Genomic DNA, 18,931 nt, shown 5'->3' with positions numbered 1-18,931 from the left:
AGGGGACAGACACTTGATGACATTCATCATAGCAGATGAATGAGCTGGATGATGGGGCTTTGAATGCTGTTCTTTTTTTTTTTTTGGCAAGGCAATTGGGGGTTAAGTGACTTGCCCAGAGTCACACAGCTATAAGTGTTGTGTGCCTGAGGCTGGATTTGAATTCAGGTCCTCCTGACTGCAGGGCTGGTGCTCTATCTGCTGCACCACCTAGCTGCCCCTGAATGCTATTCTTAGAGGGCAGGTCTGGGAAGGGACCAAATGGGTGACCCTTGGCAGCTGAAGTGTGAAGGTTCTGGTTACCTATGATGGTGCAATTGTGTCTCCAAAAAGAAAAGTGGGAGGCACCCAAAATATACTTTCCTTGGGGAAGTTTTCCTCCAAGCTAAAGCAAAGCCCACCACCCTCCCTATTCCCACCCTATCTTCCCCTTCCATCACACCCCACCACTGTTAGTTCCATCCATATGATGCCATTCAGCCCTTAGGGTGAAGGTGAGTGTGTGTAGATTCCAGAAGGGAGAAGCAGAAGGGTTAGGGCTATGTGGGGCATGAGGGAAGGATGCTCCAGGTAGACGGGGGAAATAGCTCTCATTTCCCAGAACAACCAAGTGAGGTCAGTAGCATGGATATTTTCACTGCCATTTTACAAATGCAGGAACTGAGTCATACAGGTCGAGTGCCTTGCCCAGTATCGTCCAGCCAAAGAATTCTCTCTGCTGGAAGCAGAAAACACGAGAAATTCCTGCCTGCCTTACCAGCAATTCCAATTGAATAAGATAGAGACAGAGATGAGGGGCACTATTCTGCACTTAACTTAACCCATCAGCCTTGGGCATGAAGTGGCAATGAAGGTGATGGAGAGGGAGGAAGGTGACTGCATTGCCCAGGCATTCATGAGGCAAAGAGGCAAATGCCAGATGGGGTGGACAACTGGGAAGCAGATTCCCAAGCCCAGAACAAAAGGAAGGGCTCTCTAGGGGAAAGTCTGGTAGGTCCGTCACGAGGGAGTCTGAGGAAGAAAGGAGAGGAGAGATGGCTACAGGGATGGCACAGGAAGTGCTGGACTGATGTCAGTTTTGGAAATGAACACTGCTTAGCTCTCCTGGGGCCTCAGTGTGGGCCTGGGGCTGAGAACAGTGCACTGAGCAGTGGGGTGTCGGCTAATGAGCATCCACCCCCAGCTCTGCCACTTTTCAGCTGTGTGATGCCTGCCAGTTAGTCTGACCTCTCTGGGTGTCAGTTTTCCTTCCTATATAAAAAGACCATTGGGTGAGATGATTTCTCAGGGCTCTTCTGGTCCCAAATTCAGTGATGATACATAAACAGGCATTAGGACCACCAGCACCCAAGTTTCTTCAGTTTTCTCAATCAAGAACAATGACTTTCAAAATGGAAACAACGGAACAAAAATGGCAATGAAGTTAAGAGAGAGGAAGAGAGGGAAAGTACAAAGAGGCCTTTTTAGGCTCAATGTGAGAGCTGTCCAAAGCCAGAATGGTCCAGGAGATAGTGAGCTCCCTGTCACTGAAGGTATTCAAACTGAGGCTGGATGATGATGTGTGAGGTATGTTGCAGTGGAGAAGCCTGCTCAGGCACATGTCAGACTAGAAGCCCTCACCTCTGAGGTCCCTCCCCAAGACATGTTGGGAGTCTGTGAAGCGAGGCCAGGATCAGTGAGGAGATGGTAAGAGGATGCCTAGCTGCCCTAAAACTCTTCAAATCACCTGGCCCAGCTGAACCACATCCTAGGGCACTGAGAGAACCAACAGGCAGGATTTCTGAGTCACTGCCAGTGATCTTGGAGGAGTTCCGGAGAACCAGGGAGGCAGAACAGACCTGGATGTGGGCAAACATCTCAAGTTTCCAAGAGGAGAACATGTCATGAGCAAAGCCAAGGCCAGGGAGCTCAGCTTTAATCCCTGGAAAATACTAGAACATGATGTCAACGAGTGAATCATGAGCACATGGGTTCATGAAGAACAATCAAGCTAGAGAAACCTCGTTTCCACTTTTAGCAGGGAGGACTAGATTGGCAGATGAGTGGATATATGATTTACCTAGATTTTAGCGAAGCATTCGATGAAGTCTCTCATGACATCCTTGTGGACAAGATGGAGAGAGAGGACAGTTTAGTGACTTAGGACCTGGTTGGATTACAAGATCTAGAGAGCATTGATTCATGGACTAATGTTAAGTAAGCTAAAGACAATTTTAGTGGAGTGATATGGCAGGGAGACAGAGAGAGACAGAGAGGGACAGAGGCAAAGAGAGACAGAGAAGGAGAGAGAGAGAAAGACAGAGCAAGAGAGAGAGAGAAAGACAGAGAAAGAGAGAGACAGAGACAGAGAGAAGGGGAGGAAGGCGGAGGGAGGCGAGAGACAGAGACAGGGTCAGCATGATTAATCATCTATTTCAAGGCTTAGCACACTCCTCTAGGGGCTCAATATATCTTTGACTAACTGATTGGTCAGCCTCCCACTCAGAACCCAAATCAGGGAGCACAACGTCTGAGCTCATGACTTCAGCCCTTAGGACAACCTAACCTGAGTGGGAAGCTCCCTCCCCTGACTCCTCACTTCCCTTTGCTCAGATGTCGGACACCATTGGGACATAATTTAGATGTTCATGTTTAATGCATTCTCCTCATGGACCTACCAGGAGCACCAGAATCACTGGGCCTTGATAGATGTAGTCAACATAGTTCCCTGGTTCTTTGCCAAACCAGCATCTGTAAAGAAAAGAGGCTTGTATGAATGTGCCTCCAGATGGAGGCTTCCACCAGCACAGACCAGAACAAAGCTCTCCTTGGCTGCCACTTGTACGCTAGCTAGTCTCTGTGGAGGACGGAGTTGGACCCTGTGCAAGCCCAAATCCCAAGTCTTAACTACTGAGAAAATCAGATCTTGATTGAGTATTTTATAGTTGATTCCATTCTGTCATTGAGTATTTTGCAGCTGCCCAAGCCACACTTCTTTGTCTTTGAGTTAAGCTCAGTTCAGCTTTCCTCTCTGAGCTAAGTTGTTCCCTAAATCACCAAAGAAATATCTCTCCACATCTTATTGCCCATGCACAATTAGGGGAGATCTGTTATGTCACTAATAAGCCTTGCAAGATGCAGGTGGATGCTGGCCTGGGCGTCTGGCCTATTATCTCTGCCACACTGGCCGTCCCTCAAGAAAGTCTGCTCTGTTATCGAGATGACACTAACGAACCACGCAGGTGGACACCACCAACGAGCTCTCCATCGTAACAAGATGGAAGGGAGGGGCTGCTGCTAGCCCTGCATTCCAGACTTCCATCCATTCAGCTTGTTTTCCACCATCTATGATACTTCAGACTTTGTAAACCACCATATTGTTTCCATCCGCTTCCTGCTCTTTGTGCTCTTGTACTTCCCCAACTTCATGATCTTTTGGTTGGACAAGAAGTTGAATGACCCACTTTATTCATAATTGCTAGCCTTACCAATAAATTGGATGTGCTTGGAACTTTGTGCCTCAGTTTACCTTAATTTCAATTGTGACACTACTTTAGAATGATTTCCTTGACATTGCCTAGTGATAATGGTCAACTAAGCATTACAATTCATTGGGAAGAGTGTTGGCTGTGGAGTCAGAAGAGCCAGGTTCAAATCTCAGCTCTGCTCCTTACTGCTTGTGAGGCATTGAGCAAGCCACTTACCTAAGTTTCACAATCCTCATCCATAAGCTGAAGGAGCTGGACTGGCTGGCGTATGAGGTCACTTCCAGCTCAGGACATCTTAGTGACACACCTGCACCCATGAGGAGGACGCCCAGGTTGGGGAAAGGGCTTCAAGTCCATACCTTGTGAGTGATCAGTTGAAGAAACAAATGTTCAGCCTGGAGAAGAAAAGCCTGTCCCCAAGTATTTGAAGGGCTGCCCAGTGAGAAGAGATTAGACTTGTTCTCTTTGGCTTCAGACTGAAGAATGAGAAGAGTAGGGGGAAGTGGCAAAGAGGGCAATTTAAGCGTGCTGCCTGGGAAAGCCTCCTAACATTGAGTGTCCCAAAGGGGAACGGGCTGCCAAGATGTGGTGGGCTCTCCCTCACTGGAGATTTCCCGATCCAATCATGCATATCGAGCTAATTGGGACACCAGGGGCTACATAAATGTGAGCTATCAGTATTAGCATGAGTTTGTGGTTGTGCCTGTTGTGGCTGTTGAGGCAGAGGCCGGATGACCATTTGCCAGGTGTGTTGTGGAGGGGAGACCTTGTGTTAGGTATGGTGTGAATGACATGTTTGCCCAGGTCTCTTCTGTTGATTAGGTTCGGAGCTTTTGTGTAATTCTGAAATATTCAGAGAACTAGAGGAAGGATTCCACCATGTTGGGAGGGCCCTCTATGGAAAATCTATGGGAACACCAGGACAAGAAGTATGCAGGAGAAGAAGGTGTGGGTGGGCTACGGTTGGCATCAATGCCAAATCCATCAAGGCTCTGTTGACGTGTTAATGTTATAGGAGGTCCAGGTTGGAAGGAATATGAGAGTCATCTACTCTGGCCTCATCATTGTATTGAGAAAGAACTCAGAGCCAGAGGGCAGAAGAACTTGCCCATGGTTACATAATTAGTTAGTGAGGGTGAGATGATGTTCAGCCCACATCATGTCTCCTCCCTGTAGTTGACATAAAAATGACCCCCCTTTCAAGCACAGGATAAGGGAGATATGGTTGTACAAAAGGCCACATGAAAAAGGTCTAGGGGTGTTTTAGAGTTCTGCAAGCTCCATAAAAGGCAGCAGTGTGTGACGCGGTTGCCATAAAAGCTGATGCCACCTTGGGCTGCATCAGAGGCATCCTCTGAAGGATGAAGGGACTGATCTTTATGTCTGGCAAGGGATCCAACTGATTCCAAGAGCCAGATGAATGTCCAGACAACCACGGCAGCCTTCTGGCTGGTGCAAGTGAGTCCTTGTCATCATGGGGATGCTCCGTGGGCCAAAGGCTTTCCTCTCTTTTTGACCTCAGCTGAGTCCTTTTTGCCTCCATGGGCATCAGTTTCCTTATCTGGAAAATGAAGAGGTTGAGGTCCCTCCTAATTCTACAAGTGTGATTCTATGATCCTTATTAGGGTTGAAAAACCAAAAAGAAACCTTGGGTCAAGGGCAGAGTTTCTCCCTACTGAGATCAGAGAAGTATGTATCTAGGCAGCCAACAAGGATGAGGATGAGACACCTCATCCTCCCAGGTTTCAGAGTTACTTGTGGGTAGAGAAAAGGACCTGAGAGCCACCAAGAGTCCTGATTCTGCCACCCACTGACTGTGTGACCTTGGGCAGGTCACTTAACCTCTATGAGCCTTGGTTTCCTTGTTTGTTAAGACAGAATAATGTTGTCTCCTCTGCCTTCCTTATAAGTGCTGTCCTGAGGATTTGATGAGATAAATGTGTCTGAAAATACCTTGTGAACTCTAAATCCCTGCACATAAGGGAGGCCAAGTCAAGGTGATCAGGAATGAGGATGGGAGGTCCAAGAGGGCAAGGGCTGCTTCTCCTTTTGTTTCCATACCCTTTGCACCTGGCACTTAGTGGGGGCTTGATAAGTGCCTATGAACCCAGGATGGATTGTGGCGCTGCATTCTCCAGTTGAGCCAATATGCCGGAGATAAACCCTGCAAATGGGCAGGCTGGGTCCAAAGCTGAATAGCAGGAGATGAACGGGTTGGGCCTTTGGGAAATTACAAAGTTCTTGTAATGATCTCTCTCCTGGAAACAAAGGCCCATTTTCTTAATACTAATATTCTTCCAGTGACGCTATTTGGCTATGAGTCATGGAATATCAGAGTCCCGGAACAATTTAGGTTGAGAAGCTTTCAAAGGCCAATGGGGAGGAGCCTGATGAGATAAGAAATTAGCCAAAAGAGGTGGAAGGAGGGTAGGAAGGAAGGGAGGGTGGCATCACAGAAATATCTTATCCCAAAAGAAGATGGCCTGGTCATGGGACAAGAGCAAGGGCTGTCCCAAGGACAGAGTAAGTGCTCCATGGGATCCTTTCCAATGTCATGGGCATGCAGGGAAGGCTCTGGCACGTGGGCTGGGTCCCTGGGTAGTGGATATAAAGTAGAGCATGGGCAGGGGTGGCACAGAGTGGGCAGATATGGGCAGGTTTTGTTCTGGTAGAGACATGTTCTTGTACGTGTATGTGTTGTCTCCCCATTAGAGTGTAAGCTCCTTGAGGGCAAGAGGCTCTCTTTGGCTTTATCTCCAATACTCAGCATAGAAAAGCTTAATAAATCCTTGCTGATGGAGTGAGTGATTGATAATGAGACTGGGCCAGATGAATAGATTTTACTCTGCAGCTCTGTGACTTGGTGGTGAGGGGACAGGGCAGACTGTTCTGGAGTGTAGGAAATAAACATGTCAGGGCAAGAGAGTGCTAAACCAAACCAGCTGAGGCAAATGTGGATCCAGGGGTCCCCCATTGGGAGAGCACTCAGCCATAAGGGTCTTTGGTTCTAGTTCGGTGCCCCTTTCCCCTTCCAGCTCACTTGCCAGCCTGACCCACCTCCACACTGGTTGCCATGTCCTTCCCTCTGTTTCCCAGCTCCCCTTTCAGTCATGTCTTTCCCTGTTAGAATGGAAGTTCCTTGGTGTAGGGGCCGCCTTGATTTGGCATCTCTAAAGCTTTGCACAGGATTCAGTACATAGTAAGTGCTTAAAGAATGGAATGCTCCATCCATCAATCCATCCATCCATCTATCTATCTATCTATCTATCTATCTATCTATCTATCTATCTATCTATCTATCTATCATTTCAGACTCAAGAGTATAGACAAGGACTCTGCAGCTACAGCTTCTTACTAGTGGCTCTTTGTGGAGACAGATGTCTTGAGGGTCTCCATTAGTGCTTTTACTGGGAAGAGAGGCCCTACCAGGGTCCATGGTAGATGACAAGCCTGGTAACTTCCATAGAGAGGAATTACAAGAGAGAGACCAGGACCATGAGGGCTGCCCTGGAGATGGGCAGTTACCACCACCGCCTGGAGGTATCTAAACTGCCCGTTGTAGTATTAATGGACTGAAAGAATTGAATTGACTTTAGGGAGACCCAGATATTATCAGGTTGTCAGGACCCAATGAGGGTGCTGCTATTGTCACATCACATTCCATCTCTGCGTAGGTGACCCATGTACCTGGATGCACTTTCAGCACATTTGGAGCCTGAGTCCCCCTGAGGCCCAGAGAGGAGCCATAAAGAAGCGCAGGTCCTTCAGGAGTGTCATAGGCCCTCCTCACTACAGCAGGAGGACTTGCTGACCCATCATGATGCCCCGTGCTCTGCATATCTCCTGGAGCCAAAGATCAAGAATAGAATCTGCTGGTGCCCCCGGTGACTCAAGTAGGTGTAGCACATGGATCACATTCAGAATCAGGGCTGATGACAAGGCATGGCAAACCCTAGGAAAGCACTGAGGCCTTTTTTTCCAGTCCCCTGGGGGGCACCTCCCTGCGTGTGTCATTAGGTAGACTTAACTTGAAAAGGAAATTCCAGTTCTCACAGAAACACCACGGCTCACACTGCAATGATAACATTGATGATGATAGCTAACATTTCCATAGTTCTTTAAGGTTTGCAAAGTGCTGTGCATGTGTTAGCTCATTTGGTCCTCACAACAACTCTGTAAAAAAGGTACTGTTATTATCCTCTCTTTACAGAGAAGGAAACTGAGGCTGACATAAGTTAAGTGACTTGCCCAGGATCACACAGCTAGTAAGTATCTGAGGTCACATTTGAATCCAGGTCTTTGAGACTCCGAGTCCAGTGTTCTGCCACCTCGCTGCCTCAGTAGGCCATTTTTCAGGAATGTGCCCTTTGATTCCGGGTCCCAAGTGATCATCTATCTGCCTCATCCCCACACAACGTGGTATTTTTAAAGGGGGATGTTCACAAACCTAGGCTTGTGGTGTAGATCTGGACTCACACAAGTGCTCACTGAAGGTTAAAAGTTCAGCCGCCGCTGACCGTAGCCTCAGAGCCACTCGCCCGTGGAATGCAGCGTGCAAACCAGGAACTTAAGTGGCATGTCTGTAGTCACACCACATGCTTTCACCAGTGCCCAGTCCAGCGTGTGTTGGCAGCAGAGTTTACCAACAGCAAGAAGACCCACAGCAACACCAGGCATGCGTCTAGTGCTTTGGAATGTGAAAACCACTGCACACATCTCATCTCGTTTGACCCTTACGCAAGCCTGTGAAGTAAGTTCTGGAGGCGTGAGGAAACTGAGACTCAGAGTTATAATGTGCCCAGGGCTGCCCACCTTGGCCCAGGGTCATGATTCAAACCCAGGTTCAAATAGCATGATAGCCTGTGGCCTTTCCGGCCAGCCGTGGAGCTTTTCCACATCTATGCCTGGAAGAACTCAGCACATGTCAGTCTTGGAGAACTGAGGCTACACTTGCTGCATACACTACCCCCTCCAGCTGCCCTGACCCTGCTTGTGTGGCAGCTCCAGCCCTGCCATCTACCTTCCTTTCTGTTTGGCGAGGACAGTCCTATCTGCTGGGCAGGGTTACCTGCGATAGCTGACCTGAAGAAGAGACTTCCTGTTACTAGCCCCAACAATGGGTCTTGTCCACCCCTCTTCCTATCCTGCAAGCTCCCAGCAACAAGCCTGGTCTAATCCGAAGGTACCCCATGCCCAATTCACTTCCTGCCTAAATGGGAATCTATGTTGTATAAGCTTTATCCTTTTGTGCCCTGCAGGTGGGCCTCCCTCACTGACAAACTCAAGAAACCTTCCTTGGTTCCAAAACTTCTCATTTGGGTTTGGCTTTGGTTTGTTCTGGCAGCAACAATTCTCCCCCCACCCCATGCGTATATATGATGTATAAGAGGAGTCTCTCCAACTAGCTCCCAATTACCTCCAATATGGATTATCTGTGGGCATTTCCCCCAGATCCCAACATGGTGGGACCTTGCTTCGTGTCTCAGCCTTGCCTACTGCTAAGTTTGCTGCCAACTCTTTGAATAATGTCATTCTAGCATCTATTTGAAAGATGGAGTCAGAAAAGTGCATCAGGCCTGCCTCCCTGGCCCCCAGCCAAAGCAGGCCAATAAGTGAAATGCTAGAGGAGGGGGCTACTTACTGCCTGTGACACTGTCAGCAGCGCCTTTGTCCTTTTGCACCTCAGTCTCCTTATCTGTAAAGTGAAGGGATTGGGCTACGTGGCCTCTAAGGTCCCTACTAATGCCAGCTCTATGAGCTATACAATGCTCTGCCTTCCCGAACCAAGCAGAGATCAGGTCTGGATTAATGAACATTTGATCTTTCTCTCCTACTGCTTTCCCTCTGTTCGCAGAGATAAATAGGAATGGACTCAAGGACACACACGCACACGCTTGAATACAAGTTATTTCACTCACTGCTCATCTTCATAGTAGTGTTTGCCAATGGCCCAGGCGATGATGATGGGGCAGGGAATGACTGAAAGAGAGACAGGCATTAGGACTATGATAGGCATCTATATGATGAATGACTTCGGAATGACTAGCACAATGGGCAAAGACATCTTTCACGTATCCACTTGTCCACCCCATGAATGGAGTACACAGCTATACTCCTGAATTTTCTCTTCCATTTGGCCAGATTCCAGACCAACATAAGTTTGAAGTAAAATGGGGTCACAAATGGGCATGGAGGGAAAGGAGATATCTCATTGCTGGAATGTGTGTGTGTGTGTGTGTGTGTGTGTGTGTGTGTGTGTGTGTGTGTGTGTGTAGGAGCCTCTGGTAGCATTCTCAAGCCAGGCAAGAATTTTTTTGATTAGCCATGATTTGGGGCATGTCTCTTGTGTTTGGATTATCCATGCTTCTGTTCCCCCACTCAGCACAAATAATCAAGTGGAACTATCCAGTGGAAAGATGACCTGAGCTCTTGGCCTGGATTGTAGGTAAGTAGTACAATACATAGAAGATGATGGGGAAGAACCTTTCCCTCAGCCTTGGGGGTAGCCCAGGACAACCCCCCCCATTGCAACCCACCACTTACACCATCCAATGAACAGGAAGACCCATTTCCTCAACTTGTCTGTAGAGTAGGTCATGACAATGGCTGTGTGTAGGTAGCAGCCTTCAACAAACATCCAGAAGAAGTTGGTCACCACAAAGTAGTTGAAGATGGTGGTGATGCATCGACACCAAGCCTGACAGGGTGGGGAGAGAGGATCAATGGAGGGGCAGCTGTCAACACTTGCAGCTATCTCTTAGTGGAATCTTCAAGCTGGAAGGGGCCTTAGACATCATCATTTTTATCATTGGACCCTCAGTCCTTGGCTCTTACTAGGTGCTTAACAAATGTCTGTTGGATTTCAAGCAATCAGATTTCACCTACATCACTTCAGTCTTAGTCCTACATCTCAGCAATCCTAGTCTACAATGACTAATTCCTGATTTCATGTTATAAAGCAAGTGTTCCAGACCTTTTTCTTCTCTGCCTGGGCCTCCCACCTCACCATTCCCCTAACAAACTTAATGTAGATCTTTGACTGTCCTTCTTGACTAAGATGGAGACTGTGAGGCAGGAATTCCAACTCTCGAGTCCAGCCCTCCACATGCCAACAATTCTCAGTGCCCTCCCACATTGTTCTCCCCTCCTTTCAGAGGGAAACATTCCTTCTTGCCAAGGCTAACCCCTTAGCTTCCAAGCCCCTCCCCTCCTACCCCCTCCACGACCTCGCTGGATCAATAATCTTGTATGCAGTGATGCCAGGTGAAGTGAGCAGAAGCAGGAGAATAATTCACAAAACAACCCTGCAAACACAAACAGCTTCAAAAGACTTAAGGATTATGATCAATACAAAGACCAGTCAGGGTTCCAAAGGACCCGTGAAGGGTGTCTTCCCTCCTGCTAGAGAGGGATGGCTTCTGCTTGGGGGTATGGCCTTTCGGGGAGTTTGTTTTGCTCCATTCTGCTCACTTGGTACAAGGGAGGACTCATATTTGAGGGAAGGGGAGAGGTACATGTGTGTGTGTGTGTGTGTGTGTGTGTGTGTGTGATAATGATACAAAAAAAAGAAGAAAAAGAACAGTGTCAATAAAACATTAACCAAATACATAGAAGAGAGCAAAAGGAAGCTCAGAAAGGGACAGTCAGGTAGGGCAGCATTGGCACAATTTCATCAAATTTAATATACTCTTTAAAAAAATTCCAAGGGGTTCACAGTTTTCCATAATAAGCTGCTTTTCTGGTTTTTGTATACTAACACAGCACAGAAGCAGGGGATGGGGCCAGGCTCCTGGATGGAGAATCTCCGATGCTTATGTGACTTTGGACAAAGCACCTTCATCTACATGGGGGTCAGTTTCCTCATGTGGGAAATGAGGGGGCTAAGCTGGATGCCCTCTGGGGTCCCTTCATCTCTAGATCTCTGACTGGGGACAGGCACTAGATGAGCCACATGTGTCTTCTGGGAACATTGATCTTCCGGGGCAGAGAAGGGTTTTGTGTGGCTCAGGTTAGGGATTCACCTTTGGCCAGGCTCGGGCTTAGTTTGTGTCTCCTGACAGGGGTCTCTTGGTTACTTCGTGGACTGATATCCCTGCTCTCCTTCTAAATGCCCCCAAGCAGCCCTGTGCATACTATGTCCTAGAGTCGGGCGGGGAATCAGAGTTCAGCTCACTGGCCTCCATTAAAGGTCGCTGGCCTTTGTGCTGTGCCTCTCACTGCATCCCACAAGAGTCCTGGAAACCGGCCAGTGCCCCAGTACCTCATTGTTCTCGTGGACCGTGTGGTCAATCAGCTGCAGGAGGAACCAGAGGATGTTCCGGAGGATGAAAGTCGTGATGAGGTTCCAGTGAATGATATTCCGGAGGCAGCGGATGCTCCTGCGTGGGGAGGCAAAGGTAGTGAAGGAAGAGGCTTGAGACCCCAGTCGGGGAGGCCGCCACAGCCCGGCATGCTCATCCTCCACTCAGCCGCCCGAGAGATCTTCCTAGAGCCCGAGTCTGCCCTTGTCACTCTCCTCCCCCCGACTCAGTGAACTCCAGTGGTTCCCTATCCCCTCCAGGACCAAAAGCCTGGGGGAGGGAATGGGAGAGGGGAATAGAGAAGTCAGAGGAGTGAAGGAGCCAGAAGAGAAGGGACATGGGGAGAAGGAGGCTGAGAAAGAGACAGAGACAGTGAGTCACAGAGACACAAGGACAGAGACTGAAGAAGCAGACCGACAGAGACAGAGAGAGAGCCCTTGAGCAAGGGGCTGGTGTGAGCGGGAGAGGAGCCGTGACTCACTGTAAGCCGAGAAAGAGCAGGAAGGCGGCGAGGAGAGCCCCCATGGACGCGCAGTGACCGAGGTAGTTGATGATGAGTGCTATCTCGTAGTGCACGTCGTATTTCCTCTGTGGGGAGACACACAGACAGACACACAGACAGACGGATGCAGAGGCGGGGGGATGGAGAGACGATCTGGTCCTCGGGGGTGCAGGTGCCAGCGAGGACGCTGTTCTCCCTGCTCCCGACTCCCCAGAGACCCACTCAGGCCCAGACTCAAGACTCCCAGACAGAGTTTCCTTCTGGAGTCTTTCTGAGGCGAGGCAGGCACTCCTCCACACTCTGGGACCAGAGCAGTCCGCTGGTAGGGGGGACACTAGGCTGGAGGCCAGATGCCAAATCTTTAATCTCGGCTGTAACATTAACGTGCTGTGCCACCTTGGTGAAGTCACACGACTCCTCTGGGCCTCAGTTTACCCTTTCTGCCTATCTCACAAGGCATTTGCTGAATTAGTGAGATCTTGGATGAGAAAGGCTTTCGGGCTATAGAAATCCCTCTCAACACCCTTGGCCCTGTTGCCATCTTGTGTGTGGTAATGCCGTTCTCATCCCTTAGGATTCTTTTGCCCTCACTTCATCCTTGCCTTCCTAACCTTGAAGGCTTAGCTCAATGAAGCCTCCCCTGATCGGATTGGACTGAGCAAACGTCTGGTCTGGGGACGTTTAAAGAGCTCCTGCCCTGACCTTACTTCAGACCCATAACTGCAGGGCTGACAGACAGAGGCTCACAAGACTGAGACCCGGAAGGAACCTCCGAGACTGTCTTGTGCCGCCCCTCCCGGGCCCCTCCCCTAGACATGAGCGACAGGAAGCTGAGGGTCCCAGAGATGGTCAATGGCAAGCCCCAGGTGACAACAGAAAATACAAATCAGGGCTCCGTTTATTGTCTGTTCGTCGTCTGGATTTAAGGAAGCGAAGGAGAAAACAGCAATAATCGGTTCAGATGCAATGGCAACGTCTGTCCTGAGTCCCTCTCTTGAGAGTCAGTTGTTAAACGTCTGCTAGCCCACAAGTGCATGGCACTGTGAGGTTGACAAAGTGCTTTCTCCGGGAGCCTTCGAGGCAGGGAATCATGATAATAAAGAACCCACATTTCTCTAATGATTTAACGAGCCCTTTTAGATAGCTTTGCATATGTGATCTGATTGCGGAGCGTCAGGGTTATTATCTATCTTTAATGAATGAGGAGATTGAGGCACAGCCTAGTTAAGGCACTGGGCAGCATCCTGCTGCTGGGGGCGAGGCAGACCTAAGGAAGAAGCCAGGGGAGATTTGAACCCAGGGCTCCGGCTTCTAAGTCTTCTCTTTTCCTACCACACTATCCTTCAGCGGTAACAGATCTCTGTCCTTGAAGGTCATTATTTGAGGGTAGACTTAATTACTGGAAAGAGCCTCAAGTCTTTCGATTCATGTCTGGGGACTAAGAGAGGTGATCTTTTATTTTTATCTGTGGTCAGAAATGGGGCGGGGTTCTGTATAAAATACTGAAATAAATTTCCTTGTGGGTGTCTTTGCCAGAAGAGGCCTCCTGGCCCCCTCTGTCTGCTTGTCGTCCACCTCCCTGGGACCATGCGGTGTGAGGGGAAGCGGGCTCTGTTCTGCTAGAGCTCCTCCCTGGGGCTTGCATTACTCCCCATCTCCCTAAACAGAATGTGACCCTCCCTCCTGTCTCCTGCATGACCGGGCACCGTGCAGGGCGGCACCCCCACGGGGGCCGAGGAAAAGCTTTCGAGTGAACACCCCTTGGGAGTTCTACAACAGAAGCGTCTGCCCACAAGGCTTCGGGGAGGGCTTGTGTCCTCCCGCGTGTGTGGGGGAGGGCACACTCACCTTGTCGTCCAAGATGGGCTCACACTGGGAATAGTTGATCCGGGAGGCCCAGGTCCCATTGCCCATGCATTCTCGGTAGGCATTCCCTGCCAACAGAACCACGGCCGGCGGTCAGAAGGAGGTGGGCTGGGGGTGGGAGGGGGGAGGCGGAACCGAGGCTGGCACGGCGGTTGGGAGGGTAGTCCTGACTTCCTCGTTGACTCGCTGCCATTTTTCATCTTCCCCATTAGAATGTAAGCCCCTGGAGGGCAGGGACTGGGTTTTTTTTTTTTTGCCTTTCTCAGTATCCACTGTCCTAAGTACAATGCTAGCTACTCATTAGTTGTTGATCAGTCCTTCCTTTCTTCCTTTTCTTCCTTCTTTCTTTTTCTTTCTCTCTCCCTCTTTCTTTTCTCCCTTCTTTCCTTCCTTCCTTCCTTCCTTCCTTCCTTCCTTCCTTCCTTCCTTCCTTCCTTCCTTCCTTCCTTCCTTCCTTCCTTCCTTCCTTCCTTCCTTCCCTCCCTCTTCTCTTTCTTCTTTCTTTCTTTTTTTTTTTTGAGAATTTTGTTTTAAAATCCACTGCATTGTATAGGTATACAGTGGGCACATAGCAAGCCCCTGATAAGTGAATGCTGGTTGACTGATTGCTTAATGCTTTGGTCTCTGTGCCATGAGTTTGGAACTCCTCGAAGACACCTGGTGATGGAGCTTGCCTGGAGAGCTTCTCAGCCACCTGCCCCTCCCCTGGAGAAGGCCCCACTGGGAGAGCCTGTGTGAAGGTGTATGCCCTCAGCCTGGTGTGCTCGGGCTTCACACTAGGACTTGACTACAGGAGCAGATTTCAAGATAGAAGGGACTTTGGAGACCGTCTAGTCCAGCTCTTTTCTTTGACAGAGAAGGAAACTGAGGCCCAGCGATATAAACTGACTTGCCTAGGGTTACACAGGCAGGAAGTAGCAAAGCTGGGACCCGGGCTCAGCTTGGTGCACTCCAAGAGCCAGGAGGATCTTCCCACTGTGCAATCCCAACTCTCATGTTTATTTCACTATTGGGACATTGATTATTAATATTTACTCTTTCTTTTTTCCTTTCAATTTAACCTAGTTATGGCTTAAAAAACAAATATTCTCTCTGCCACTGTCCATACAAATTGAGACATCAGTTATTTATTTCTTTAGGAGGCAACTGAGGTGAAGTGACTTGCTCAGGGTCACACAGCTAGGAAGTGTCTAAGGCCACATTTGAACTCAGGTCCTCCTGACTCCAGGATCAGAGCTCTATCTGTTGTGCTACTGACCTGACCCTGACATTGATTATTTTTTATGTCCAACGTTGGGACCCCCGGGGTTGAAGGTCACAAATGACTCTAACCCCATCAAAACCAAAGTTACACAATCCCTTCAGCCCAGTCTCTCTGAACCCTCAGCCCCAGTGGAACACTCAGTGCAGACAGCAGGGAAGGAGGGTGGCTGTGCCCGCTTGTCCGCTCTCAGCAGCACGTGGCTGTCTTTCAGCTCTCTGGGGCTGTGGGCATTAAGATGGTGCAGGGAAGGGCTGGCTTTATCATGCCCATGGCAGAGAGAAGGCCAGGTTCTGTGATGGCTTGTGCTTTTGTTAACTATATGTAAATAGTTAAAGGAAAGATTCACATGGAAATGCTTACAGACAGCACAGCTGCAGACAGAAGAGGCCGAGACCGTGGCAGAAACCACGGAGCCCAAACCAAGTTAATTTAAAAAGTCACCTCCACTTACTTGACAGGCACTGAATTAAAAAAATTAAGTTCATACTTTCGGGGCTTCCAGAGCAGAGTGCTTTATTAAAGGAATTGGTTTTTAATAACTGCATTGGGACTCAATCATTAAAAAATAATGACCATTGGGTAGCTCTGCCAAGGAAAGCTGGTTCTGGCTGTGGCTTCCAAGCTAGGAAGGGCTTTGCACGTGGCCCAGAGGCCACAAGTCTGACTGTGCACACATCTGCCCCCTGAGGTGCAGCCAATGGAGGTGGGGAGGAGCGCAACCTGGGAAGCCGTGCTACAGGGGAACGTCCATGGTCTCAGGATCTCTCCTGGGTTGCCAGGGGCTGTGATCTGTGTTGGCAAACCTGTGAAATCACAGCCCTGGAAGGAAGGTGTCTGACCATTGGCATGCCTGCTCTCAGAGGCCTGAGTCCAGACCATCTCTACCAGAGAGACTGCCCATCCCATCTGTGGATCTGAACCCTGGTCTAAGGGTGGTCCTTGGTGTCAGAGAACTGGTGTTACCTGGCCCTGACTGCCTGGTATAGAACCTTATCAGTTCATGGCAGGAAGGGACCTTGGGCATCACTTGGTCTAACCAGACCACATCATAGACAAGGAAACTGAGGCCAGAGAGAGGTGTTGCCGTGGTGTTCACCCCGCTCACCTTGTCTCTCCCTGATGCTCTAGGAAGGTCTTCACAGGGTCCTCCCAGGACAGCTGAGGGGGGCATAACCAACTAGACTCAGGTAAGTAAAAGGATGGTGGTGCATGGTGTGATAGAGAGTGGGCTTGGCATCAGACGACTTTGGTTTGCATTGTGACTCTGCTGCGCCCTAGCTGTGTGACCTTGGACAAGTCACTTTCTCTCTGGGCCTCATTCCCCCCCCCACCCCATAGAATAAGAGGGTCAGACCAAATGGCCTCTGGGAAAGAGTATTAGATGGATTGGAGAAGGGAGAGACAGGAGCCATATTGGATTAGCCAAACTGGGTCTGACCCACAATATGGCATCCTTCCATCCTGGTATTCTGTTGACAACCATGGCCCCAAGAGATGCTAGGCAATAGAACTTGATTGTCCTCTGTGATGCCAGCCTTAAACAGGCACATGCCAGCTTCTCCATTGCCATTATGAAGAATGCTGATAGGGAGCAATGCATGCCATTGGCACTTAATTAATGCTGCATTGACTTTATTCACTGAATGCCCAACTCCCCTGTGAGCTCAGTGGACCTCAGGGCTTAAACAGACTTAAATTAAATTGAACAGGCTTAAATTCTATAAACAAAGGAAAATGTATATAGTCTGGATAGCAGGTCCTTAACCCTCTGAAGTAGATTTTCTGGGGAGTTTTTTCAGTGGCCTCAGTAAACTCATCTTTCTTAAACAAACATAGCTGAGTCAGGTAGTTTGAAGGTGGAGGCTCAAAAGATGTCTCCAAGGAGCCATTTGTGCTTTTCATGGTTTTTAGGAGAGGCAGAGCCTCCTTGCTTAACTAACCATCCCTTGCAAAATCAGCAACTTTCTTTCGAACATAAAGATTTTTAAAAAATTTTTATTTTTTAAGCAATTAGGGGTTAAATGACTTGCCCAGGGTCACACAGCTAGTAAGTGTCAAGTGTTTGGTCTGAGGCCAGATTTGAATTCAGGTCCTCCTGACTTCAGGGCCGGTGCTCTATCCACTGTGACACCTGGCTGCCCCTGAACATAAAGATTTTATGAAGTCCCCTACCCATTACCCCAAATGGCTTCTACCCTCACTTGGTGTCTTTGTGTCTTTCTGAAAGGACATGGGCATGAGGGTTGGGAGCCCAGGACCCCTTAATTAACCTAACCCAATTTTCTGGCATCAGGAGCTAGTTGGACCCTTGTCTGAATGGGGTGTGGAGCAGGAGATTCAGAGTCAAAGGACCTGCATACTAATCTTGGCTCTGAAACTCACCGCAAGTGTGACACTGGGCTTCCATGGAGCCTTTCTGGGATTTAGTTTCCACGTGTAGAAGAAAGGAGGGGGTCTGTGTTCTGTGACTGACTAGTAAAAATAAAACGCCTTGATGGGGGCTCATGACGTGGGATTTGGAGAGGACTCTAACCACAAAATGCCTACAACCTCAAGTAGCTACCGGGGTCCCAGAAAGGGAGGGACCGCCCTGCGACAACTATTATTGACATAACCTAGTGGCTATTGGCTCTAACAGGAGATGCGCAAATTTAGAGAATCCACCCCAAATGTTTGCATGGACTATTTGTGCCTGGTCTGATCAGCCACAGTTGGACACACTGTACCTTGACTCTAACACAGTGATGCATTTTGGTCCTATTCAAGAACAAAGATTGAGAACCAAAAGTCTTCTAGGATTCACTTGGGGTCGTCTGCTCCTGGGGCTGCTTTTCTTTTAATCATGGTAATCTATTAAGCTATTAAATGCCTTTTTCTGATATTGATTGATTGTCCCCCCCCCCACAGTCCTCGTTGCTGTCATCCACTGGTCTTTAGGGCATTTGCCCACCTTTATTAGCCCCCTCAGCACCTGGCAGAGCACTCCCTCCCCCCACCTCTTCCCGTGCCACCATTCTCAAAGATTCTGTAACCCTGGGAGTGCTTCCTCTTATAACCTTGTCCTCACCGAGCTCCTCAGCTCCCACTCAGGTGTGCCAGGTTCCCCTCTTCTCTAGAACCCTCATCAATGATCATCTCCACGTTTTCTTTCAACCTCCAGCCTACAGAGGCAGGGGACAGAACCTGGAGTCAGGAAGACTTGGGTTCGAATTCAGCCTCAGACGCTTGCTACCTGTGTGACCTTAGGCAAGTTTTGCCTCAGTTTCCTTATCTGTAAAATGGGGATAATAATAGCACCTACCTTGCAGGGGTGGTTGTGAGAATCAAATGAGATAATAATTGTAAAGTGCTTATCTCAGTGTCTGGAACATAGCAGGTGCTATTTAAATGTCAGCTATTATTATCACCTCTCTATTGGTTCCTTTCCCTTTGCCTATAAAAAAGCAGCCCACATTTCCCCTTGACCCTGCTATGTTCTCAAACTGCTGTTTTTCCTTTCTCTTCCCCTACAACACCAAACATTTAGTTCTTT

The 18,931-nt window shown here is 48.8% G+C and overlaps 1 protein-coding gene across 2 annotated transcripts in view; it reads right to left on the bottom strand.

Moving 5' to 3' along the window:
* CRHR2 (corticotropin releasing hormone receptor 2) overlaps positions 1-18,931 on the bottom strand; it is a 100,528-nt gene that overhangs the window by 18,916 nt on the left and 62,681 nt on the right. The window contains exons 4-9 of one of the 2 annotated variants that reach the window (XM_020964467.2): positions 14,118-14,203; positions 12,249-12,355; positions 11,728-11,845; positions 10,011-10,164; positions 9,386-9,446; positions 2,658-2,730 (exon numbers count right to left, since the gene is read on the bottom strand). In XM_020964467.2, the coding sequence (XP_020820126.1) occupies positions 2,658-2,730; positions 9,386-9,446; positions 10,011-10,164; positions 11,728-11,845; positions 12,249-12,355; positions 14,118-14,203 (599 nt within the window). The remainder of the gene's footprint in view (positions 1-2,657; positions 2,731-9,385; positions 9,447-10,010; positions 10,165-11,727; positions 11,846-12,248; positions 12,356-14,117; positions 14,204-18,931) is intronic. The other variant, XM_020964472.2, reaches the window with a different exon arrangement.

The sequence above is a fragment of the Phascolarctos cinereus genome, unplaced genomic scaffold, assembly GCF_003287225.1.
Source record: "Phascolarctos cinereus isolate Bilbo 61053 unplaced genomic scaffold, phaCin_HiC Scaffold_4;HRSCAF=312, whole genome shotgun sequence".
NCBI lineage: Eukaryota > Metazoa > Chordata > Mammalia > Diprotodontia > Phascolarctidae > Phascolarctos > Phascolarctos cinereus.
The sequence above is the reverse complement of the archived record's forward strand: the minus strand, read 5'-3'. Positions and strand labels throughout refer to the sequence as shown.